Genomic DNA, 23,857 nt, shown 5'->3' on the forward strand with positions numbered 1-23,857 from the left:
TGTGCATCTTTCTTGTCGCATCCATCGTTGCGCTATGGAGTGCGCTTGTGTTGGCGGATATGTAGGCGATATACTGCTTCTGATAGAGACCTCTCGATTCAGAGCCTGCTGCCTTTTTACTTGGTTTCCGTCGCCTCGGGGATTTCAGGATGTTGGAAGAGTCAACCCCTTCACTTTTGTCGTATTTCTGGCGTCTTTTGATAACGTTGCTGAGGGGCTGTTGACCTACACCTTCCAAAGTGTTATTGTTGGAAGTATTGCTACCATCTCCACTCGTTGGAGTTGGTGAAGTCGCTGATTGGGTTGGTGATGAATCTTCTGGTCGAGGGGAGCCTTCCACCCACCCAGGTTCGATCTGATGGTCCCTATGTAAGGGTTGATTTTCTTCTTGTTGAGACACTGTCTCTTCTGTGTTGACATAGATGGTGTCATGGATTACTTCGTCTGAAGTAATGGCTGACGATGAAGATGGAAGTGGAGGGCTACTAGACATCACCCCCCCAGCCGAAGAGATATCGAGGCTGGTTTCTGTTCCTCTTACAGAACTGCCAGGCTGGCTGGATAGGCGGTTACCTAGCGACACTTCTTCCCCAAGACAAGGTAGAGTTGGAAGACTATTATCTGGAGCGAAAATAGAACTTTGGCGGTCTGACGGATGAGTTGCATAGGTATCTGGGGCCGCGAAATCCTCTAGAATGGATTCGATATCGTGATCAATATCGTCATGGAGTTCCAACAGGTCTAGATGCACTGTCTGCTCTCTTATCTGTACGGCATCAAGTTGCTGGACTTCTGAAGGATTGTAGACAACTGATTCGTCAAATGACACGTCTCTGGATCTGAAAACCTGATTCAGAGTAGGGACCCATATGCGATAGATGTTCGAGCTATCATATCCACAGAGATAGCCAATATGAGCTCTAGGTGCCATCTTGGCTGACTTTTGGCGGCCAGCCATGTAGTTTTTTGTCAGAGGATAGGCTCTGCAACCATATCTCTTGAGATGGCTAAGCGATGATAGTTCTGGGCGCTTTGTACCCTTGTTGGCATTCAGCCACGCATTCGTCTTTCCTTCTGGTGTCATCCAGTTGATCTTCCTTCTTGGAGTTCGGTTGCCAAGATAGACGGCTGCCGCTGTTGTCTCTGGCCAGAGTTGTGGGGGGAAGTTTGACTGTATACAGAGAGCTCTTGCTGCTGCAAACATAACTCCCCCAGCTCTCTCGGCTTGGCCGTTTTGTGCTGATGTGTATGGTGCTGTTCTCTCCAGAATGATCCCTTCCTCGGAGGTGTAGTCCTCTATGTTGGTCTGTAGAGACACATCCCCATCAAGCCGTAAAAATCGTACAACAATATCGTATTGCACTGAGAGAAACTTGACTAGTTGCTTGATAAATCGAAGGCCAAGAAGTCGTCGATGTGGAAGTGCTCTCTGGAGCTTCAGCTTGGTGTATGGGCATGTGGCGATAATACTGACTTTCGCCCCATTGTACGCTTCCTCCATCAGAAAGAAGTCAATGTTGATCCTCTCGAATGGGTAAGTGGTTTTGTAAATTGGTTGACGTCTTGAGATGCTCCTCATTGCTTTGGCCTGTCTACATGTCTCGCAGTCCTCTATCAGAAGACCCTCTATTCCTGCATCTGAGGATGCCTTGGATAGGTGTTGAAGAGCCGCCTTATTTGCGTGGCTGAGTCGTTCGTGCCACAGTTTGGCGTTCTCCTTGCTGGTTGCTCGAGGCTGAGAAGAGGATGAGAAATAGACTGCCCCTTGGCCGTCAGGAGGCTCGAGATGGTATTGTGATTCTAGTATCCAGATTTGAAATTGAGGACTGCCCTGATTGTCTTCAAGGCATCGTTGCCTTGCCGAGAACCAAAGTCCTTGCTCCTCTAATCTGATGGTACTGATCAGGGTAGTTGGAGCGTCTGGTACTAAATATGCGCTGTTGATTCGTAATTGATGAGGTTGGCCCATTGCATCTACTGCATTGACTATCATGGTCCCTTTTGCGGTTGCAATAATAGGCCCATTTGGGGTGTCAAAGGTCTTCTTGACAGGGTTTAGATCTGCAAAGCGAGATTTGTCCCATGTGAGGGTATCTGATGCCCCGCTGTCAACAAGTACAGCGTGTTTGTTATCGCTGGCTTGAGCGATGTGCTGACAGCTGCCATTTGGTTCTTCTGGCACTGAGCTGGTATCCGACCAGTCAGTATCTGAGTCTGATGGACTGGATGCCCGTATGTAGTTGGCCTTGCTGGCCTTCTGTTCTGCCAATTGGTCTGGAGAGACGCTCTTGGTCCTGCTTTGCTCTATCTTTTCCTTTAGCCTAGGGTTGTTGGCAAGGAAATCTTGAGCCATCTGGATCTTCGCTGTGTCTCCAGTCCAGCCGGATGGACGAATGTATGGGTTCAAATAGAAGCATTCCTGATAAAAGTGCTTCTTCCCGTCTAATAGACAAAAGGGTTTCGGCCTGTTGTCCTTATCCTTTGGTTTTCGGCCAAAAGAAGCGTTGTTGGTGTTGCCCTTGGCTGAAACCCGTGGAGATTGGCCCTCTTCACGCTGTTGCCAAGTGGCATATGCACCGCCTGATTTGGAGTCTTCATCTCCATGCCCAGCCTCTAGCCAGGTTCTCAAATGCTGAAGGATTTTCTTGCCTGTCAGCCGTTCTGATGGATCAACGTCGTCAATTTCTTCCCTGGTTGTATCCCTAGCCATGGGAGCGACGAAGTCTGGATATACCCCTTTCAATGCGTTGAGAAGGGTGGTTTGTTGATGAGGTACACTCATCTCTTCACAGCCCAATCTGACTGCTTTGGAGAGATTGGTCTCACAAGATTGAATCCACTCTTGGGTGCCTGATCTCTTGATCCTCATGAGATGATCTCTATAGGTCTTGTAGGTAAGTCTTTTCTCCGCTTGAGGAGATCGTTGATACCTGTCCTTCAGGCTTCGCAGGGCTTCTCTTGGAGTATCAGCATCCACTAGCCAGGAGAGCATGGTTGGCTCGATAGTGGTGGTGATGTCTCTCATGGTTTTCTGAAGCGCCTGGGTTCTTCGCTCGTACTGCCTAAGCTCCTCGATATATACTCTGCTGTTGGCGTCAAACAGAGTAACTTGGTCGCTATTTGGGTCGACTGGCAGTTGTGATCTGATAGGCGCAGTCAAGGCCTCATCAGAGTCAGGGTTGCAGAACTGCCATATCCCGTTAGATTTGGCATTCATCCTGATGAAGGTATACCAGTCTGGCCAGTCAGATTGGCTTTTAAGGCGAATAGTAGTCTGTACGGTAGACATCTTGTCCGATAGACAAATAGGTCGGTTGTGATACCCGTGGATTGACCAGGTGCCTGCCTGGGCTGCTAATAGACAAAGAGGTAGTTGACTGTGTGATGCTTATTCAGAGTATCCAGTGGTCAGAAAGACAACTGGGCTCATAACTGTTGGGCAGCGATTATCAGGTAGGGGGTCAATGGGATGTATTGATGAGTATGAAGAACGAGTGGCTATGGGAATATCCCGACTATCTATATAGTGAGTGGAAGACCCTTTATACTGGCATATCCTTGGCAAACTTAGTCATGCTTGTGTAAGACCATATTGTTTCATAGGCATAGTGTGACAATCGTTGTAACGAGTGTACTGGGATGGGCCTGACAAAAGGTAATTAGCAACTTGGCAAAGGTCGATCTAGTTAGGATCAACTAACGACATGTTGGTCCCGTTTGGTAATAGGATTTAAACGTCTTCAGTTCCTCAATATTTCTCTAATCACTTACCTGACATCAGTTCATATGGACAAAGGTCAAGTGTCACTACTTGACCTCGAGAACAGACCAAGAGGCGCATTCGCCGGTGGCACATTTATCCTATCAACTGCGGCATGACATCAGTACATAGATACGTACTGCTACTACACATGAGGCATAGCAACGAACCACGTATCATTCCAAGATATTCCGTATCACTTCCGCCCTAACTCCCTTCGACGCACCTAATTAAAAAGTTCAAGAAGGATAAGCGTTGGAGAAAATCGCAGATATCTGTACCGACGTCATGCCTCAGTTGATGGGATCAAATAGCGTGGAAATCTTGAGATGCCTCGACTCCGCCAGGGCAGGGAAAGTGTGGGGCTTGGAAAGGTAGTGGCTCAAAATGAAGCAAGTCAGCGACCTAAACGTTTGTGTAACGTTGTGAAGTGGAATTGGACGTGGGATGGAGTGCACTCGATGAAGAATTTTGTACCTCTGAAGTTGATTGTTGTCGTACGTACCCCCAAGCCATGGCTTCGGCTCCTGCTGACAAGCATTCGACCCACCAGAGAAGCCGGAAGTTCTGCGCCGCTTATGCCAAGCACAGAGACTGGTATCACGTGTCAGCAAAGCCTTGGCAGACAAGAAGCAGCAGCCCATCACTGAAAGCTCAGCCACGAAAGGGGCAATCTGGCTGAAGGATAGGGCTTGAGTTTAGGTGCGATGTTTCGCGACTACGATCGGGCTCAACTGCGAGCAGGAGAGTTCGACGCTTCGTTCTCGGTAGCAATGCATGCGAAGAGTCCGCAAACTTGGATGGACAGTTCGATGAAAGGATGACTCGTTGGCCTGATCTGTGGACAATGTTGTACAAAAATTGAAGGCAAGTAGGGATATATTGATCTTCTGGGTAGGCTGGTGGCAGGGCTTCACTGCTTCAGAGCTTGGTAGCTGTGTCGGGAAGCGTCTCTCTGCAGAGTGACAACGACTTGTGTGATGTTGCCGAAGTCGACGTCGTAATGGAGCTGTTGGTATCCTTTCTTCCCCTTCCTCCCTTCTTATTTTCGTCTCGATATATGGCGCCCTTCGCGCGTCTTCGTTCGTCCGCTCAAGAAGGCCTCGGTGGGTTGGAGCTGAATTGCTTGTCGAAGTCAGCCAAAGTCCCTACCATTCTGGTCTGGTGGTAGGCCTTGCTAGCTTTAGCGTCGGTGCCATTGTTGTGAACGTGGTACATGTTGCTGTCACTGGATGACTTGTTGTCCTCGGAGATTCGATGCTTCGGCAGGGTGTTGTCCGACTCCGCGGTCGAGTGCTTGTGTGATGATTTTCCCGAGGTCCTCCTGGGGGCGCTACTGTCAGCATGTTGCCATTGGGTGCACCATCACCAGCAGAAATGTCTTAGTAAGGAACGTTGCTGGAGGTACCCATTGTGAACAGAGTCCGTGGGACGCATGTTGAAAGGGGGTTCGACGATGGTAAACGCTCAGTAAGAAATGGGCCGAGTTCCTCTGGATTTTGCGGCGCGGTAGAACGCCTGGCTATTGTCTCAATTCACTGCGGTCGTAGCGGAGTAAGCTGTTGGTGCGGATGAGTTCGAGTGAATGAGCATAGTAATATTGTATTGAACGTGAATGGTGACTTGGTCTAAGGTATTTCATACTGATTCTCATGCCTGGCGAACCAGGCTTTTGAAGTGGGAAATCCCAAACCACCCACACTAACATCTGTAAAGATGTGGAATTGCGTTGCCCAGCGTAGTTGTTTGGCTTGGTCGTCGAGAGTCCTCCTTGCCATCATCGGCGGAAAAGTCAGGCGTCCGCTATCGACCTGTAGGCAGATTTTACTTCGTCGTGCTCTGCACGGTCGTGGTGGGGGTGGAGTGAGGGGCAGTCTCGGTTCACCTTATCCTGGTTGGGCACCCCAGACCCCGCTGGATTAAGCTGGATAACAGCATTTCCAGAACACAACGCGCCGGCTACCAACGCAGCTTTGCTCCGCGATGGCCATTGTGTAGACGATTATTGAAAACACTTCACAAGGCAAGCTCTAATCTATCCACGTACCAAGGATAGAAAGTCTGTAACCAACCATGTGGCATGGCTGATGAAGTGCGGCGGTGACACGCTGAGTCATGTGACCATCCAGGCAAGAGTTCATGATGACCATGGACGCGATGTTGCAGGATAACTTCGAAGGGATCTCAAAGTGAAGAAACAAGGAGATAGATTGCACCGACCCATGGGATGAACTCAAAGATAATATACCGGAAAAGAGAAAAGGGAAGACATGCCCCGGCCCTCCGTCGAGACAACGGAGGTCCGACCAGCTCCGGAACCGGGAGACATCCGGCTTCGGAGGTCATCTCGCGGGATCGGCCGGAAGGGCAGATCGAGTTCGGTTCCGAAGTTGCGGTCTCTATCGAACCGTGTATTCCACTCATTGACATCACTCGATGTCAAATCACCCCACCATCTCCTCAAAACAACGCCAGGTGATGGCAATTCGGTGTCAATCCCACGATGCCGCAAGATACACGATACCACGATGCTGCTATTCGCGTCGAAAGTTGAACATATCGGGGCTTACGAGATATGATTCTTGGGGATTGAGACCGCAGGTTAACCGACAGAGTCTAATACCCGGGTCCTTGGAGATTTGTAGGTTTGCCGGCCTTGATTTTCTGGGAGGGTGGAAGTTGTCGTTGATTCGATGGTTACTTATCGGAGCCAAGCCTCAATATGAGCACATGTCGTGTTTCGGTGTCAAAACAGGGCGAGCTGCAGATGGAGATCGTCGAGATGATCCAATCAAAAGCCTGGGAGGTATCAAATGACACACGCAAAAAGTCCGCCTGCAGACAGAGTGAGGCCTCCTGTTTGCCTTGTTCGTTAGCCTGACTGCCTTGTGAGGGGTTGGGCCGCGTCGTTTCTGCCCGATTCCAGGCATCATGAATTCCGCCAAGGGGTTTTGGTTGCCTCGTCTTCAGAAGCGGCTCGCCTTTTCTGAAGTCATGTGACCGTCGGCTCGATCTGCGAGTCGAGACCGGATATCGGGAAATCGGATGTCTTTTGGAACAGCCACGCTCCAAGGTGAATTGGTCGAAGTGGCCTGGAAAGGAAAATATTGTGGTTGTCAAGCGTAAAGTGTAGGGTCCGATAGGTGTCGTAAAGCCTCGAACGAGGGCGAGTTGCTTGGCATTGGTGCGCGCAAAGACCGGAAAGCGCAGACAGCTCGGCACAAAGGACAGAGTGTAGGTTGGTTGTGAATGAAGGGAAACGACGATAGAATGAGTTGGAGAGGTAGGAGAACGAGACGTGACGTTATATGGTTTTTTTGGTGCAAAGTGTGTAAAGAGGAAAAAGAGGAAGAAGATGAAGAAGAGGCAGAAGACCTGTTAACTTAAGTTGACGTGGCGAATGTTGTTGTAAAAACTCACTGGCTGACGGTCTGACCTTAGCACGCCAAGACCTGGATGCGCCTCAGGGTACAGTACCGAGAACGGCGGCTAGACTAGATTGGCCAGACTGTACCTAGTTTGGTCATCACCCCCCTTGTATGCGGCTGCGCAATCTCCGTGAGCATAGGAAGGGAGTCATACGCCAGAGCAGTTCCATAGCGGGGGGGTTGAACTCCGTGAGCCTGCTTCCAGGTACCTATGATGCTCGAAAGCGCCCCACATAATAGGTACGTCCATACGGGACACATGCGCAGGTGCGCGATCTCTCATGGCTATCTCTATCTCCCTCGCTATTGACCAGTGGCTCTATTCTTGCGGATTAGCCAGTAGAGAGACCGAGGTATGTAGTGAAGCATAAGATGGTAGAACCAAGGATGAGAAGGTGGTTGTATGGCAGTCACCTTGTATGATATATCTCACTCCGCTCTTGCTATTCATCTAGGCTTCCATCTAGGGTATCAAGCTTTCTGGCCCGCGGCTTGTGTGATAATAGCTCTATAGATCCGCCACCTCCTGGACCGGAACGAGGCTACCGACCAAGGTTGTTAACAACGCTGCTAACCATCACAGCGACCTCTCGGTCCCAATTGCCCTCCCCTCTTCCCTTGCCCTTCAAAGCACTCGGCATCTGGCACCCTCTGACAACACACTCCCTTACAGCATCTCCAACGCTGGCCCTGTTAGACCGCAACGTACGTGCAGACACCCCGCCGCGGTTCACAATCTCCTGCACCCTTGTGCCCAAATTGCCAGCCATCGTCCGCCAGAAATAGCTAGGCAGACTTCCAGTCTCAAGGTATGCAAGTAGAGGCTGTAGCATGTTGGTCTGCTTCTGCGGCGCCGACACGAGCGGGTGCGCAGGCAGCTTAGTCGACTCAAGAACGAGCTCGAGGGCGACGATGTTCTGGCACCGCGCTGAGATCTCAGCGAGGGTGCGTTCGAGGGAGGGGAGCTGGCCCAGTGACCGCGAAAGCGAGGCGATGGAGGATTGCAGCGCCGAGCGGAAGTATGTCTCTAGGCTCTGCAGGAGCAGCTGCGGCGTCCATCGTTCCGTCTTCTGCGTCGGTACCGGAGAGAGTAGGAAGAGCGTGACCATGGCTGATACGGTTCTTGCCTTGACTTCCTCGCCCTGCGCAAAAGTGGCTGAGTTGGGAATCGCAAAGTCGCGGATAATCTTCTCCGCCGTTTCCTTCACAGACCGCTCGACTGGTGTATTTATAGATTCCCGGAGAGTGCGAATCGCGTCGACCTTTCCTAGACCATGCCCTTCTTCCCCAGGCGCTGTGTTATCAAGAACCTCCCGCAGCGAGAGAATTGTGTGTGAACACCGCACCAGCGCTCGGTGGTCCTCCTTCTTGCCCGCCGCAGCAGCAGCAGCGCTGACGCTAGACCCGGCAATTTCAGTATGCTGGACCTCGAGCTGCCTCCCAAGCTGCAGACACCGTCCCACGGAGCGACCAAGCTTTAGCGTCTCCCATAGCCTCGTAGCAACCTGCCGTACCTCTTCAGCCTCGGCATGTTTATCAATGACTTCCTTCTCGAGCTGCTTATAGCTGTCGTTGAGGTTCTTGATCTGTGCGTCGAGCTCCGAGATGATGCGCTTGCTTGAGGTTGTTTGTTCCTTCGTGTACTGTAGGAGGGGGGCGGCAGACTTTGTCGTCAGGACGTCAATATGGGAATCGATCTCTTGAGTGTCGAAGAGAACGCGGGAGAGGGGTGTGGAAAGATCGAGGGGCGCATCGTTGGGGTTGTTCGTTGCGAGGACGAGGGTGTTTGCGAAGGAGGAGGGGCTAAACTCGGGGTCGAGGAAGGCTTCGTAGTCGATGTAGGAGGGGTCCTCTTCTTCGCGGGTCGTCATGATGGGCAGGTCTGAGCCATTGACTGTCGTTGAGTCAATGTGTGGTGTGGTGTTGGTGTTGCGCCGGTCGAGGGATTGAGCTTGGGAGCTTGGAGGGGAAAGCTCTGGGAATTGTTGATTGAGATGCTCAAGCTCCAGCTGTCCTGTCTTCGTCGAGAGGCGGTACGTACTGCTTGGTCAACAATGCCTTACATAAGACGAAATCACTAGCCACATGGTAGTTGAGCCACACAGACATTGTGCCCCGCAAATTGTTTCTTCCAGCCACAAGTTTAATCCCGCCTTCTTCTCTCACGAACTCCATGATGACGCTATGCTGCCATACGCGGATAGCTTCGGTCGACTGAAAAGCACATTGCCTGTAATCAGATGCTGCGAGATACACAGCATACGTTCTGTCGCTGTTTGTTCCAGGAACGCCCGCCGACAGCCATTGAGTAATCAATCTGCCAAAATCTCATGATCAAAGCCATTTGCACTTCTCACTCACCTGTTTTCTTCCAGGTCCCGGAGCTTCGGCATCTCTACTGACGATCCCAAAGAGGGAAAAAACAAAAAAACACAAATCCGCTGCTCCCGGCCATTCCGTCTCGCTCCCCTCGGTTTCCCATCTCTTCCCGCCGCCGCCCGAACTCTTCCCCATTCCCACACCACACAACGACCAAAGCACCACTGGAGTCTGGAACCACTCGGCACCCAGTCACCCAGTGGAGAAGCAGTCTGTCATCAATGATCTGCGGGTAGCGCCCATTCCCGGCACCTCAATCACCAACCTACTGCGCAGTCGGTGGTCGGTCACTGGCTGGGTGAGCACCAAGGTAGCGTGCCAATACGCTGACTACTCGAACAAAAAACGCGCCTAACTAAAAAAAAAAATCCCCTCCCCCATCTCCGCCTTTCCGGACGTTCCATAAACCATATTGTCATAATACATCATTTTTCGCCAATCCTCTTCTTCTCTCACTTCTCACCTCCCTCCCGCCCTCCTCCTCTTCGATGCAATACCCTCCCTAACTTAAAGCACCGTCGTCAATCTCTCCTCGAGAGCACGTCCTCAATCGATCATCCCTACCGCGAACGACGGAAGCAAAACATTGGACGGCGGCCGACGACGGAAACAAACAACACCGGCCACAGGCCCCGCCCCCAAGCGATCATCTCCGGGCGACCCAGATCAAAACATCTGGACGTCCGATCTTCAACCCTCGAACCAAGAACCTCCAATCCCTCCCCGATTAGACGGCGACGACGGCCAATCCACCCACCCACCATGCTCCATTCCCGCGCCCTCCTCGCCTACCCCCAAGGCGCAAACGACTCCGATACCCTCCTCGGCGGCGTCCACTTCAACCTCACCGTCCTCCGCTTCTGGAACTACACCCTCTACACAAACGGCACAGTCTCCAACGGCTCCAACTGCTACGTCACAGAACAGCCCTACACACCAGTCTACCTCTTACCAAACGGCACCTTCCAAAACTCAACATGGTGCTACGACCCCATAAACCCAATCGGCAAGCGCGCCGGCGTCGGCGTAGGCTTCGGCATAGTGTATGCTTTCGCCCTCATGTTTGTCCTCGCGAACCTGAATCGCCATGGACGGCATTACCTCCCGACGACGAAGCGGTTTTATCCCATAGGACGGCGGTGGCAGTGGTACTATGCGATTCTGGTCTGCGTTGCGGCGTTTATCAGTCTGTTTACCAACATTGACGTCGACCGCTTCTACGTCATTGGATTACCCATCATCATCAATAGCTTCTTCTGGTACCTCATGCAAATGTTCACCATTGCGCTGGTCTGGGAGGCCGTTCGCCACTGGGGAAGCTGGAGCGAGAGACAGGCCATTGACCCGGACCCGTTCTCCCTGCGCGAGGGTGATCGTCGTAGCAAGCTCGAGTTCTGGATGCCATTGTGGTTCTACCTTTGGTTGTGGCTGGTATGTCCATTCTCCCTCCCCCATTCACGCCATCCCCAAGATACTCAACCTCCAAAACACCAACTAACACGTACCCTAGAACTTCTTCCTCATCATCCCCCGCAACTGGGGCGAAATCGAAAAACAACGCTCCCCAGACCAAACCGCCGCCCGCGCCGCCCCCTCCGCAACAGACGCCCGCTTCAAAGCAGCAACCTTCTGCCTCGTAGTCTGCTACCTCACCATCCTCGCCTCCCTCCGCCACTCCATAAAACACTACTACCCCCGCAACCGCGGCCCCCTCAACAAGTTCGCCGGCTTCCTCCGCTACACCCCCTGGCGCTTCCTCCTCATCCTCCCCTGACGGCATGCCTCATCGCATACCAGGGTCTCGTATCCTGGAACTTTGCCTACTCCGTCTTGAACGCCAAAGCGAGTCTGGCGGCTGTCTATGCTGGAGGCTACGGGCCCGCGCTGTTGATCATCTACACGCAAATCGCATACGGATTCACCTCCCCCAACGAAGATAAAGAACTCATCCGCCAGCGCCGCAAGCGCGGAACGCAAATCGATCGGGAGATGGGATACGTGCCCAAACCCGCATGGTGGCGTCGCGCAAAGAACAACGACCACCTCGTAAGCCAGATGAGTATGCGCGAGCGCATCGCGCGCAACGTCCGCGAACTAGGCGGTGGGCGCGCCACGTCCCGCGGCATAGACGAGACGCTCGAGGCAAGGGCTGCTGAGCGTGAGCAAGCGCAACAAGCTGAGGAGCGAGAGATTGAAATGGGTAGCTTCCACGGGCACTCATCGAGACCGAGTTCCATGCACGGGTCTCTACGACCTGGCTTTGACGCAGCGGATCCGTCTACTTTTACTTCCTACAGCGGAAAATCAGACCGCCGCCGTAACGAAAGGGCAATGAACGCTGCTGCAGAACTCCTCTTCCCAGGCGCCGGACCTCGCATCGACCGGTCCGCCGAGTTAATGCAAAATGGCCCGCCACCGCCGTCCTACACCGACGTCCAGAGTGGGAGCGGTGCAGGTCGGGGCAGGACACCGGATAGTTCTTCAACGACTCATGGGGCAGGGGAGAGGAGTCACAGCGCGAGTACAGCCGTGTCAATGACGCAGCAGCCGCAGCAGGTGAAGAGCATGTTGGATATTTGATTGTAGTATGACGCCTACCCGGGGCATGAAATATTGGAAAGTTATAAAGATCACGAGGTATGAATCATCTAAGAAAGTATGTATTGTGTGTATATCTGCCGCCGGCGCTTGGAAGGTGTGATATCTGGGATGTAGAAATCAGGTATCTTAGACCAAGTGCCGAGTTCACTATTCAGAATATAATGGTAAAATTATTCTCAATACTGTTATCGTAGATTGGTTCTTGTGACTTGGTTCTCGTAGCATGATTCTCAGTGTCTGCATGGTACAGTCATGGAAGAAGATACCCTAGTCTCCAAGTGTCCAGAGGAAGCTCGTGGAGAAAATCTCGCCCATCTTGCATCTGGGACGAAGAAACCAGTGACTACTAGAGAGGCGCCGAGCTTTTTGGTATGATAGATGCAATAGGAGGATTATTCTCTATACAATTCCTGGATGATACTCGCTGTCTGATGCTCGTTCGCTTCGTATCGAAGACAAAAGATATCTTCATCGTGAACTCTCTATAATTACGCATCGCATAGGAAGCTTAGGAAGAAACTCGCCCATGGACACCGGCTCGCCGGCGGACAATACTCCATAGCAAGCTTGGCCACTTGGCTGTCACTGTACAAGATATTCAGTGGAATGTAGTAACTTACCCCGTATACCGTCACCCATCTGGCGAGACCGCACTTGGCTCCCCCGTTCCCTTCTCGGGGACCTACATCAGCCTCCCTCTGCATGTCGGGTAGCCGCATCCTGTCCCATCTGACAGGTCGTCTCCCCAGATTTGTCCTATCACAATGTTATCGTCAGGCCGAACCAGCTCTCACAGACCTCACTTCGTAAACTTGAGGTACCGGGCTCGTATCAACAGCGGTGTCAGTCAGTACAGCCTCGGATCGGGACAAACATCCTGATCCCCGACTCGAGATGAGCGCTCCCACGCCACAGCGCCCCTGTCCGGAGAGACACAGCGTCTTCGGATGAGATGTGCGCACTGCCCAAGACTGAAGGCATGGACTCATCAGTGTTCGGACCAAGTCGCTGAGTAAAGCCGCTCCCGGCGGTGAGGAGAGCCCTCATGTCGTTCGTCAAAAGCGTGCGTGTGCTCGGACGAGTCACGAAAGCTTCGATACAAACGTCGAATATTCCACGTCCTTCTTTGCCACTCCGCGGAAAGTTTGAACCCTGGTGTAAGTCCTACTATTCGAAAGCAGCATGTGAATAGGGTAGGCAGGCCTGGACTTGAACTGCCAAAAGTCATGTACCCAACCGCATGTGAAGTTTGAGTTCATGACTCGTCAGCCGCCATCTCATCAACAGTTCGACTCTAAGACCATCCATCTGTCACCCGATGGGAGGTCAAAGCAACGGCAGGCGTCGTTCATCCAATGGCAGCAGCCAGATAACCCAGGAACAGATCTCAGTCGATGCGGAGAAGAATAAGAAAACCAACAACGTAGCTAGCCGCAGAGGGGGTGGGAGGGGGCCGCGAGACCAGGAACCAGGAGCGTGAGCGGGAAAAAGCAACGGGACCGGGTGTTGGCGATGCAGGCGGCTTTGTGCCTCGTGCCTGAACAAAAGCGGCTGGCGCAAGACGTCTGTTGCTTCTCTCTCTTGCTCTCTCTCTCTCTCTCTCTCTCTCTCTCTCTCTCGGTGACAGTCTAATACCTCACGGAAAGATAAGATGCAGGTCGGCGCCCCTCTCGGTCCCGACCAACGACCTCGCCCGGGCGATGGAAGCACTAGGGGCGCGCCGGAGGTTTATGCCTCGTCATAGTCGTGGAAGGGATCGGTCGGTCGGCGGGTGAAGGATGACTGCATGGACTGTTAGTTGGAGCGGAGGGCTAAATCGCCCACTCACACATCAATGTCAGTCCTCATCGGCAGCATTGGCATGTGTGTTCGAAACGAAACATGTCAGCCAGCGCAGCCACGGCCGCCCCTCAGCGCATGCGTTGGCTGCATGTCACAACAGGGGAGTTCCTACGACATGCGCAGGTGGCCGAATGATGGAGACTTTCAATCTCGCGGATTCTCGTGGGCAAAAGGCACCGGCCAACAAGATCTGTTGAGAAAGACTGCAGTGCTGCCAAAGGGGAGGGAATATGGCTGGCTACTCCGACTAGATAGGTAAACTGCTCTAGCAGCAGTGTCTTCGGATGCGAGCCCATGCACGTCTGCATGTTGTGCGCCGCACTGGGGACAGCTCGCAGGCTACTGCCTGCGCATGCATGGCGCTATTCATGCGTCTCGTTGTACACTTTTAGCCCAGTTAGCCAGCTACGGTTTTTACAACATCGATAACGGAGAGGAAACGGTGCGTGGCGTGAACCGGCCGGCCGTAAGTCGTTGTATACGGGAGGAACTCGAGACTCAAGGGATGTCTGCGTGGGCGAGAGGCTTCGTTCATCGTCGGGGGCCGCGTTGGTGCAGTTGCTTAGACACCGAGGTAAACCCTTGTAAAAGAGCGGTGAGAGAGGGACACTACGCCGGTGACAAAAGACAGGTTTGTTGGAATGGGGTCCGAAGCGCCTTGACTCTTGACCAGACACGCCAGAATGAGGGAAAAAGAGCATCCGTCTCAGGGATGGGCCTAGCTTGGTAAACGACCAAGCCAAGGCGTGCAGCGTAACTTGCAACCTTTGGATCTGCATGAGGCGAACGATGGTCGATGTCGGATGGCATCTTGTGCGGCTCGCGGAGAGCATTGTTGTCTCTCGCTCGCCGCTCGTCTCGCCTATCGCCCTGGCCGACAAGACGGTGTGGACTATCCGCACCTACATCAAGTCAATCTAGTGCATGGACCAGTATCGATCGCCTTTGCATCTTGCATCGCGATTGTAAGTGGGCATCCAGTATCCCACGCGGGGCAGTTGACACGAAGCATCGACAGGTACGATGGAGATGAATGCAGCTGTGGAGCAGCCATTCAATAATGTGCTGTTCGCCGATAGCTGCGGGCGCGAACGCTGATTCGAAATATAACGCTGGCGTTCGATGGCAAAGCCCGAGTAAGCGCAAGCTGCTGCGGCAAGAAACCAGTTTACACACTTCTCGCTGGTGGACTTTGCGTGAGATGGGTTACCTTTGACCAGTTTGATCGGAAAGCCAGTACAATTAACAAATCCATCCATGACTGCCGCGATATCTGCAGGGGTTCAAGCTTCAGCCGTGCAAGCCTATTAACGCGATAATGGAATTCTCGAGTGTCGTTTCCAAAGACCCCCGTCTGGTGCCTGAAGCACAATGTGGCGTAGAATGTCGCACAAAGTTGATTCAGCCCATGGCTACGGCAGCTCCCTTGCCTGGATCACAGGTTCGGCCATGTCTTAGACCTTCGGCGGTGAGATCCAAGCGAGCGGTCACTTTGATCGACTTTTTCGACAGACGTGGCTGGTCGCGTCCAAGTAGCAGAAAGTACCCCTGAACCACGAGATGCTTTCGGGAGAAAAGGTAGCCAAGTGGCTGTGACGAAAGGCCTCGCCTCTTGCCCATGGCTTCGCATTCTCGACAGACTCGGCAGGCAAGTGCTGAAGCAGCAGATTTGTCTCGCTGCCCGGGACGGACTACCGAACTTCGTGGCGTTCTACCGAGGCTCTACAGAACAGCTCGAGATCCAGGCGTACTTTTCTACCGTAAGGATTCGAGAAGATGGTTGCTGAGGCTGTACAGATATGCAAACTACAGTACCCAGAGAACCACACCGAGAATCCGAGCTGCATGAACAGGGTCGCAGTCAAGAACGGATATGCAGATTGTCCTCGTCGGGCCAAAGCACAACACTCGCAGCAGTGTGAGCGCAGTGAGGATGCCAATGCCAATTCCAGGTACGGTTCGAAACTTCGAGTCCAGCGACCTGCATATGGCTGCAGTCTCCCACGCGCGTCTCCCAAAACGGCATCCCGCCTACTGCGTATCCGTAGTCACAGTGATCCTCCGGGCATCCCATCCCCCTCCCTCGTCGATTCGCATGCATCAGCGCCTACTGCTGTCTTTTGCACTTTGTTTGAAACGAGCCAAGATGTGTCCTCGTGAGGGGTTTGGGAGGTGTGAGTGGGAGAGAGGTCAGATTGCTCAGCGCTCTCGTCATCCCTCCGCCATTATCAACCTGTCAACCTATAGGTCTTCTGGGTTGGATGTTGGATGCGGAGGGGTGGGTGCGATTTTCAACCAAATAACGCGGCGGGTTAAAGAATCTCAGTATGTAGAGCTCGATAACAATGGCGCAAGGAGAGGCTTTGCTCGAGTACCAGTAGCAAACTCATGCTGGCGCCAGTGTCCCAACGCTTGATGCATTCCAACCACGGCGCTTCCAAGCTTGCGTCCTTGGAAGGACGGGCGGGATCTCGCCCTGAGTTTTGATCAGCGATCCGATGCTTGCGCGCCCATTGTTTCCGCTGACAGGCCGTAGTGGCCAGGCGCTAGGCCGCCCGTGTACCGGCATCTTCCCAGCAGACCGTTGACACGCGAAGCCAAGGGGCGGGGATTCCGATGCATTGTTTCATCCGCGCAGAGTCTAAAATTCCTCATTCTCCGAGCAAGGAGGACGAACTGCCAGGTGCTAGGATCATTTGGTGGGGGGTGCCACGCATGGGCTGACCTGAACTGGGCAGTTCAGACTGACGCAGATACTTCGTTCATGGTCGTCGCTCTGGGCCAACTGGGAAGCGAGCTCAACATCACCTGATCCGTCGGACTAGACAGCTACTGGGTGGGCCCTTCATCAGTTGTTTAACACCGACGAAAATCGAGAATCAACGTCGTGCTATGCGACAGTTCACAGTGGCTATGAGCTGATGCGATGGTTGGCGGCGCAGCGCAGATAAGCACGCGCAAGGTTGTGAGTGTCGTCAGGGGGGTTTACATTGTCTGTTCGCTCGTGAAGAGGACGAGAGATGGAAAGTGAGTGAGGTGCCTGGGAAAGAGTTAGAGGCGCCGGGTCGTTCGAGTCCTGATGGGCGCTGTCAGATCCGCCAAAATGACCTAACCAACGAAGTCGACAACGGGCAAGATGTTGTGGGATTTGGGATAGCTTCTCAACTTTGAAAGAAAACGGTGGTCGATGCTGGTCTATCTGTGCGGAGGGGACGCCGATCAAGCCCTTGAAACGACGAGGGCGGCGAGTTTAATGGCGGCTTGGTAAAGAATTATTGAGCGTCGCTGGCGTATGATGACATAGGGTCTTGGTGATCTTCAGCAGCGACGGTGGAGCGGCCTGGTGAGAAATTCTGCGATCTGGCAGTGAAGATCGGCGGGCATCCTTGCCCTCCACGCCCTCTAGCCAGCGAGCGGCGCCAGCCTTACTCTAGACGGTAGGGCATAAGAATCGGTGTCGTGGTGTCCCTGCGGCCATCACCCAGCAGTCCAGGACCAGGGCCAGGTGGCCAGCCCCCCGCGTTCGGTCAAATGCGGGGCAGTAACGTAGAGCATCGGCAGGTTTCCATCCATCCCAGGCGTACAGTGGTACATGCTGTAAATGCAGGCATGCAGGCACGAAGGGTGCTGAAGCACATCGTGGAGAATGCGGCTGGAGTTTGTGCGTGCTTATTGCAGAAGGGCGACCTCCCTGTCCTGTCTGGCTGATAAGAAACAGCAGGTCGGCAGGCGAATGCAGTTTTGCGACGAACGAGAGGTCGGAGAGTGCGAAGAATCAGAACATGGCTGCTAGGGAGACGTTCGTGTGTGGGCGGTACGAGCTGGCGATAAGGTCGACTGAATCAGTCCCGAACCGCAGGGCGAGAATAATGTCGGTGATTGATTGCCGCGCACACGTATTACACAGGACAGCGACTTGGTAAGTCTGCTAGCGTGGTCGAGACCGAAACACTTGGGTTTGAGTGTGTCTTTGGCTGCAACTGTCGGATCGATTGTTGTACCGTGGCGGTGACATGTTGAATGCGATTTTGACGAGATGGTGGGGAAGCTGGATAACGACCGGCTTCCATCTGCCGGGCTGTGACTCCTACACCGAGATCGCCAATGCGATTGAGCTGGAGCAACAATGCATCGCAAAGGGTGATTCCGAAAGAGCCAAGAGAGCCTTTTTCAGCAGTGTTTCCTTGGCGCGTATGCAGTTTGTGTCGAAGTTGTTGGCATCGTTCCGAGGATGAATGAGTAGTCGGCGTGGATTCTCGATTGACGATGGCTTCTTCGATGTTCAACCCGGGTAGGCGACTCCAGGCTAGATCCAGGCACAAGGGTAGGTAGCTCCCATGGTCATTACGAGATGGTTGTCACGGGACGAGGACGGACCCTATCGAATGGTGAGAGGTGACGGCAGCGACTTTGTGTTTTTGATGGTGTTCGTCCGGGGTTGGACCCGGTCGGTGTCTGGGTTTGGGTCACACTGAGCTCGACTGTGGCAGGGCAAGGGAGGGCCGCCCTTGATGGCTGATGTCGAGAACGAGTGCCTGGTCTCGGTCTCTCAGACGATGGCTCGCAAGAAAATCACAGAATGTGTTATGTGGCGATGCTCCATTGTCGCTGTGATTCTAACGTGATTGGTGAGAGTTCCAGAGCCCGTCACTCCCGTCCTTCACCTAGCCGGGCGGTCTGGTCTGATGGTGTCCATCCCAGGGAAGGGCCCGATGAGAGGGTTGTGAGGGTGTGCCAACAGAGCAAAAGTACGCGAGTGTGAGTGGGCTGGTGGGTTGGCGTGCGTCTGGCGTGCGGCATCCCTTGAGCCAAGGCGAAGCCGCGAAGGAAGTTATGACTCTGGCGGGTGTGAGCGATGTAGCCGTAGGAGGTAAAGTAGGGAGTCAGTCGTACCGATAGCCAGAGAGGATTCGTGGTGTATGGTGTAGTGCTGGAGGATTTGATGCGTCTCAGGATGTTGGCCCGGCTGGAATGGAGGAATTGGTGCCGAGACGGAGCTGAGGTTGAGGATGGTGATGGGTGATGGGTGGTGACAGACGGCAGATGCGGAGTGGACGTTGGCAGATGGCAAAGGGCAGATGGGTACGGAGGTACGGAGAAGAGGACACAACATGGAAGGAGACAACGTGGGCAACGGCCGGGCATGCGGAATTCTTGGCTGTCAGTCTGAGACGAAAAGGGAGAGTCCAAACCGCTGGAGAATTTGGATGGTTTGGTGCCTTCCCTTGGAACGTATTATCTAAGGTACCTTACCTCAGAAGATGGAAGCCGAAAAGAGCAAGATGCAGCACCTTGATGAATGATCATTTACATCGGGCAAGAAAGAAACACCAGAGATGGAAGCGACGATATCGGCTCTTTCCCGGTGCAGGGTGTTTGTGCCTGATCTTTCCTCTCCATTCTTCAAACTCGTGGAGTCCGGACCCACTCGGCGTTGGCATCGCCTGCCTCTTCCTGTTCCTGATCTGCCATGTCACGTTGTTCCTGCCTCTTAATGGAAAGCTAGGTACAAGCTCATAATGCCCCGTTTCTTGGTCCTCCTTGGTCCGGGCCTTCTCTAACAATCGCCGGCGGGAGACATGGGCGAGGGTACATCCTGAAGATGGAAGGCAAGGCATGGAAGGCAAGACCGAAAGTAAGGTACGTATCAATACCGTAAATGGTGTGTCGTAAGACGTTCAGAAGTCGCACCTTAGCTACGGCGAGGCAGTCCAAGAAATAGATAGACACGTATGATGCGGCACCACGGCACGAATAAGGTGCATATTCTCGCCCGTGACATTACTTGGCCAGACACAGTTAATCAACATGCTTCCCGTGGCTCGTGTCTATCATCATGCGACCCACGGTTCGGCAAGCTGTACCTGTGTGCCTTACCTTAGCTGCTGCTTGCTTCCTTGGGCGAAACGGAAGCAACGGAAGAAAGGAAACGCAATAAGCTCTGATGGGCCGGGGCTGAGAACTGGCACGTGCCTGGTAGTCGCCTCCGGCACGCCGTGCTGTCCCGGTCTCCCGTTGAGAAAATCACCCGTCTTGGTCCGTGTCGTCGTTCGCGGCTCGTTTATCTGGGAAATGGGTTCCGCTCTTCCACTACACTTGCTACTTTTGCAGTGGTTGACTAAGTGGCTTGCTTGTCGTCCGGGCACTTGACGAGACACATAGCGACACACATATATCCTCGATTTAGCATTGTAGGCATTGTAAGGCATATATGCAAGGCGCATATCGGTACCAAGGCATATCTGTCTCTGGTAAGAAACCTTACCGTTCAGGGCCAGTGCAGGTCGGGTCCAGGTTGAAGACGGAACGGCGGCGCCTCGATTGCGGGGTGGATTCTCGCTTGGCGGGTGACGGGTGAGGGACTGAGTGCACAGGCCTCGTCTGTCTTTCCCCTCTCGGCCATGGCTTTTTATAGAAAGGAAGGCCCCTGGGCTCTGGGAGGACGTTGACAGGGCCAGGGACAGGCACAAGGAAGACGGGGGGGGGGCAAAGACTGGAAGGTCACAGACGGCAGACGCCAACACCTGGTCCCCGGGCACTTTGAGGTGCCTGGGCTAAGGCGGCGCCAGACTGTTAGTGGTGGCTGTTAAGAGACGAGGAAGCGAAGCTGTCGAAGAAGTTGAGGTGCGAGGGTGCTTACCTGAGAAAAAAAAGGCGGCCAGTGAGGGCGCACCCAACCCCTCGCATGATGCAGCAGAAAAAAAAAAAGAAGAGGGGCGGGGTGATGGAGGGGGAGGTAGGGGGAGGGGCACAGTCCATGTACCTTGGTCACGGCAGACACAGCCAAGGGGTACATTCGACACATCATCCCGCCGTCCAAAATGGACTTGCGGCTTGCGGCTTGCGACAGACAGCTCAAGTAAGCGCAAAAGGTACGGGTACCTAGGTGGATGGATGGATGGATGAATTTTCAAGTCCGGCCGGGCTGGGAGAGAACCTCTTGCTTCCTTTGCAAAGGTACGGAGTACTCATGCCTGCCTCCTGCGTTGACCACCTGCACCGACCACTCGTTTTTACTACCGTGAGGAAGGAACCTGGAAGGCAGGGCCAGGCACCGAACCCCTTCGGCTCCTCTCAACGTGCGCCTTCTTCAGAAACATCGTGTTGGACCCGTCTTGGTGCATCAGCTAAGGCACGGAAGTAAGGCAGGTCGGGTAAAGTGCCTCAGGTACAGCGAGTGGCTGCCTCAAGTAAACAATCCAAGGTACCGTCTCGTTCCTGACTGTTTTGATGTTCGCAATGTGTCGGAGGAAGGTACGGATGTAAAGACACCTGATATGTGGTGTATTAGGTGGTGAGCGAGGCACTTGATGGTCGCGCTGCCGTGCCGTCCGTACCTGACTGACTGCTGACCCGGACCTGACCAAACTGACTTTTCACTGACCCGAGTGACCCCGTGCCTGCCCTGACTTGAACCTCGTAAGTTTGATTGTGCCTTCCTAAGTTCCTGTCGTCAGCCCGCGCAAAGTTCGGGCTGTGTCTTGTCGCATCGCCGGGCCTTGGCTTACCTTATCCCCTTATCCTTATCGCCGCCCCTACGTCCCCTCACTCATCCTCTTTCGCGTCCACCTCCACCTCCGGCCCAGGTGAGAACCGTGAAAGCCACAGAGGCACAGCACACACCACCCGACCATGAGCATCGATCATCTCTCTCAGACTTGGCCTCTCTACTTGAGGGATCCCGGGATACTTACGTTGCCTTACCTTAATTGCTCTCCATCCATCATCCTATCGAGTCATCCATCACCAGCTTAGAAGAAGAATAAACACTCAGCCAACATCTCGACGACGCCGAGCCGAGCCCCCAATCCCCGACCGCCGGCACGCACACATCCAACACCGTCAACCATCAATATCCATCAACTTGACTCTTCGTACACGGATATCCATGATATCTTGCCCAGTGACACTTTTCAGCTTCCGTCACCAGCCTCCCACCGCTCGTTGTCGCATCCACTTCTTCGGAGACCGCTTTCTAGCTTCTATCCACGACACTACCAGACTACCTACTACGGCACCATCCTAGTCGATCAAGTACCTACAAGCAGCCGTGCCTCGGAGGCCAAGCATCCACGCATCCACGCACCCGCCCATCGTGGCACCGAATGCATCCTGCCGTTTATCCCTTTTGCGTCCGTATCCGTCCAACTTTGTCCCCGCCTACTCTACCGCCTACCCCTGCGTAGGGTAGCAGCACAGCGCATCAACAAGGAAAACGCCGCCAAAGCCAAAAGGCCCAGCTGCCAGCAGAAGGCCAGAAGGAGGCAGGGCAAGGTTCTCGACGGTATCCGTACCTTACTGTATGTACGGACACGCTACAGTGTAATCCACAGGACGGGAACCCACTGCGGCCTGCCTCGCGCATCAACCACCGTCAGGACTCACCAGATGCCCCAGTTTGGCAAGCACCAGTACCAGCACCAGCATCACCACCACCAACGGCGGCGGCATCAAACTCCAAAACCAGCGGCGCATCGCAACCTCGGGCCAGGCTCCTCACCTCACAGGCTCACAGACTGGCTTGGCCGCCGTCCCTTTTAACTTTGACCTCATCAACCTCGCATCTCGCGTCTCGCACCCGTCAACAAACCACCCCCATAACTCAACCTGGCCACCAATCCCCTGCGGTGCCTCGACCTTTCATCCTTTGTTCCTGACAAACCCTCGAACCCACGGACAATCTTTGCAAGACCAGCATTCGCATTGTATCCCCGTCTCTGCCTGTGTGCCTGCACTCGACCAAGCCAGCCAGCCATAATCGGTACCTTACGTCTGGCCCGCCGCCCTGTCTGGCACTGGCCGCGCCGTCACAGCAACTCCGCCAACCAACCTCCCCGTGTGCCCCTCTCCCTGGAGCCCGGCGCTGGAGTCACCACGTTCGTCGCTTCTTATCCCCCGCTACCTTTTAGCAAAGGAGGCAAACCGTCTCCTACCCCTCGCTCGACGCTGTCCTCCGTTTTCCACGCGCCCGCCAGGGAGCAACCTATCGACTGCCAGTTTCCTCGAGGCTTTTTCCCGCCCGCAGACGGATGAGCAAGCCACATTTCCCACCGTTCCGGCCACTCTCGCCTCCCGTCCGTTGCCAGTCCGTCCTAGGTAGTCCTGACTCCTGCGGACCTCGACCTCGACCCCCCAACCGCCCGGCTGACTGGGAGCTCACACCAAGCCGTCTGACTTTCATGTACCCCTTGTACCTCCCGCCAATCGACTCCACCAATACCACTACCGCCGCCAGGTCCTGGTTCTGACCCTGACCCTGGCGTCCGGCCCTGGCCCTGGACCTGGCCTGCCCTTGGGTCCACCAACTCTTTCTCGCACACGAGTACCGCCAGCGCTTCCGTGTGCTGTGGCCCATCATCAACTACGAATACTTACGAATCCTCCCTCGCCCTCGCTGCAAACCATCTTATTTCTCCCTTCCTCTCCCTCTCTATTACTCTCAGCGAGTAGGTATACAGAGAATCTTTGACACATACAATTTCGCCAACCAAGACTCCTTTGTACCTTTAAACACCCCCAAGACTCAGGACCAACACGGCCTGCCCTATAACGCTCGATACTTTAGCTGATATTCGGTCCATACGGATACTGCAAGTCGGCAACCTACGAAATCGTCTACCAAAACGCAAGGCACCCAGCTCGCAAACCCGTCAACTCGGATCTTGATTGGCATTGGACCGGACTACATTGGCTCTGCGATAGCCCACAGACACTCCCACCCAAATTCGCCGACTTGGTGCGCCGGACCCCCCAAGACGCACACGACGCACACCCCCAAGAGGAGGCTGGTTGGTTGGCTCCTCCAACCCATTTTAGACAAACTCCGCCCAGCTCTCGACACTACCTG

General features: G+C 53.9%; 3 protein-coding genes across 3 annotated transcripts; 2 read left to right on the forward strand and 1 right to left on the reverse strand.

The window, feature by feature from the left end:
- Positions 1–7,261: 7,261 nt before the first annotated feature.
- Positions 7,262–9,321, reverse strand: BDP81DRAFT_430440 (Golgi transport complex subunit 5-domain-containing protein). Its single transcript, XM_060590607.1, has one exon. It carries the CDS (start codon positions 9,057–9,059, stop codon positions 7,731–7,733), a length of 1,329 nt encoding a protein of 442 aa, XP_060444462.1. The 5' UTR covers positions 9,060–9,321; the 3' UTR covers positions 7,262–7,730.
- A 1,008-nt stretch (positions 9,322–10,329) lies between these two features.
- BDP81DRAFT_395397 (uncharacterized protein) lies at positions 10,330–12,147 on the forward strand (the record flags this gene model as incomplete). The annotated part of the gene is made up of 3 exons (XM_060588064.1): positions 10,330–10,998; positions 11,078–11,286; positions 11,415–12,147. 3 exons carry the CDS (start codon positions 10,330–10,332, stop codon positions 12,145–12,147), a joined length of 1,611 nt encoding a protein of 536 aa, XP_060444463.1.
- A 6,598-nt stretch (positions 12,148–18,745) lies between these two features.
- BDP81DRAFT_42931 (uncharacterized protein) lies at positions 18,746–19,657 on the forward strand. Its single transcript, XM_060590507.1, has one exon. The coding sequence runs from the start codon at positions 19,033–19,035 to the stop codon at positions 19,528–19,530; it is 498 nt and encodes a 165-aa protein (XP_060444464.1). The 5' UTR covers positions 18,746–19,032; the 3' UTR covers positions 19,531–19,657.
- The last annotated feature ends 4,200 nt before the right edge of the window (positions 19,658–23,857 follow it).

This window comes from Colletotrichum phormii, assembly GCF_030913505.1.
Source record: "Colletotrichum phormii strain CBS 102054 chromosome Unknown BDP81scaffold_12, whole genome shotgun sequence".
Lineage (NCBI taxonomy): Eukaryota > Fungi > Ascomycota > Sordariomycetes > Glomerellales > Glomerellaceae > Colletotrichum > Colletotrichum phormii.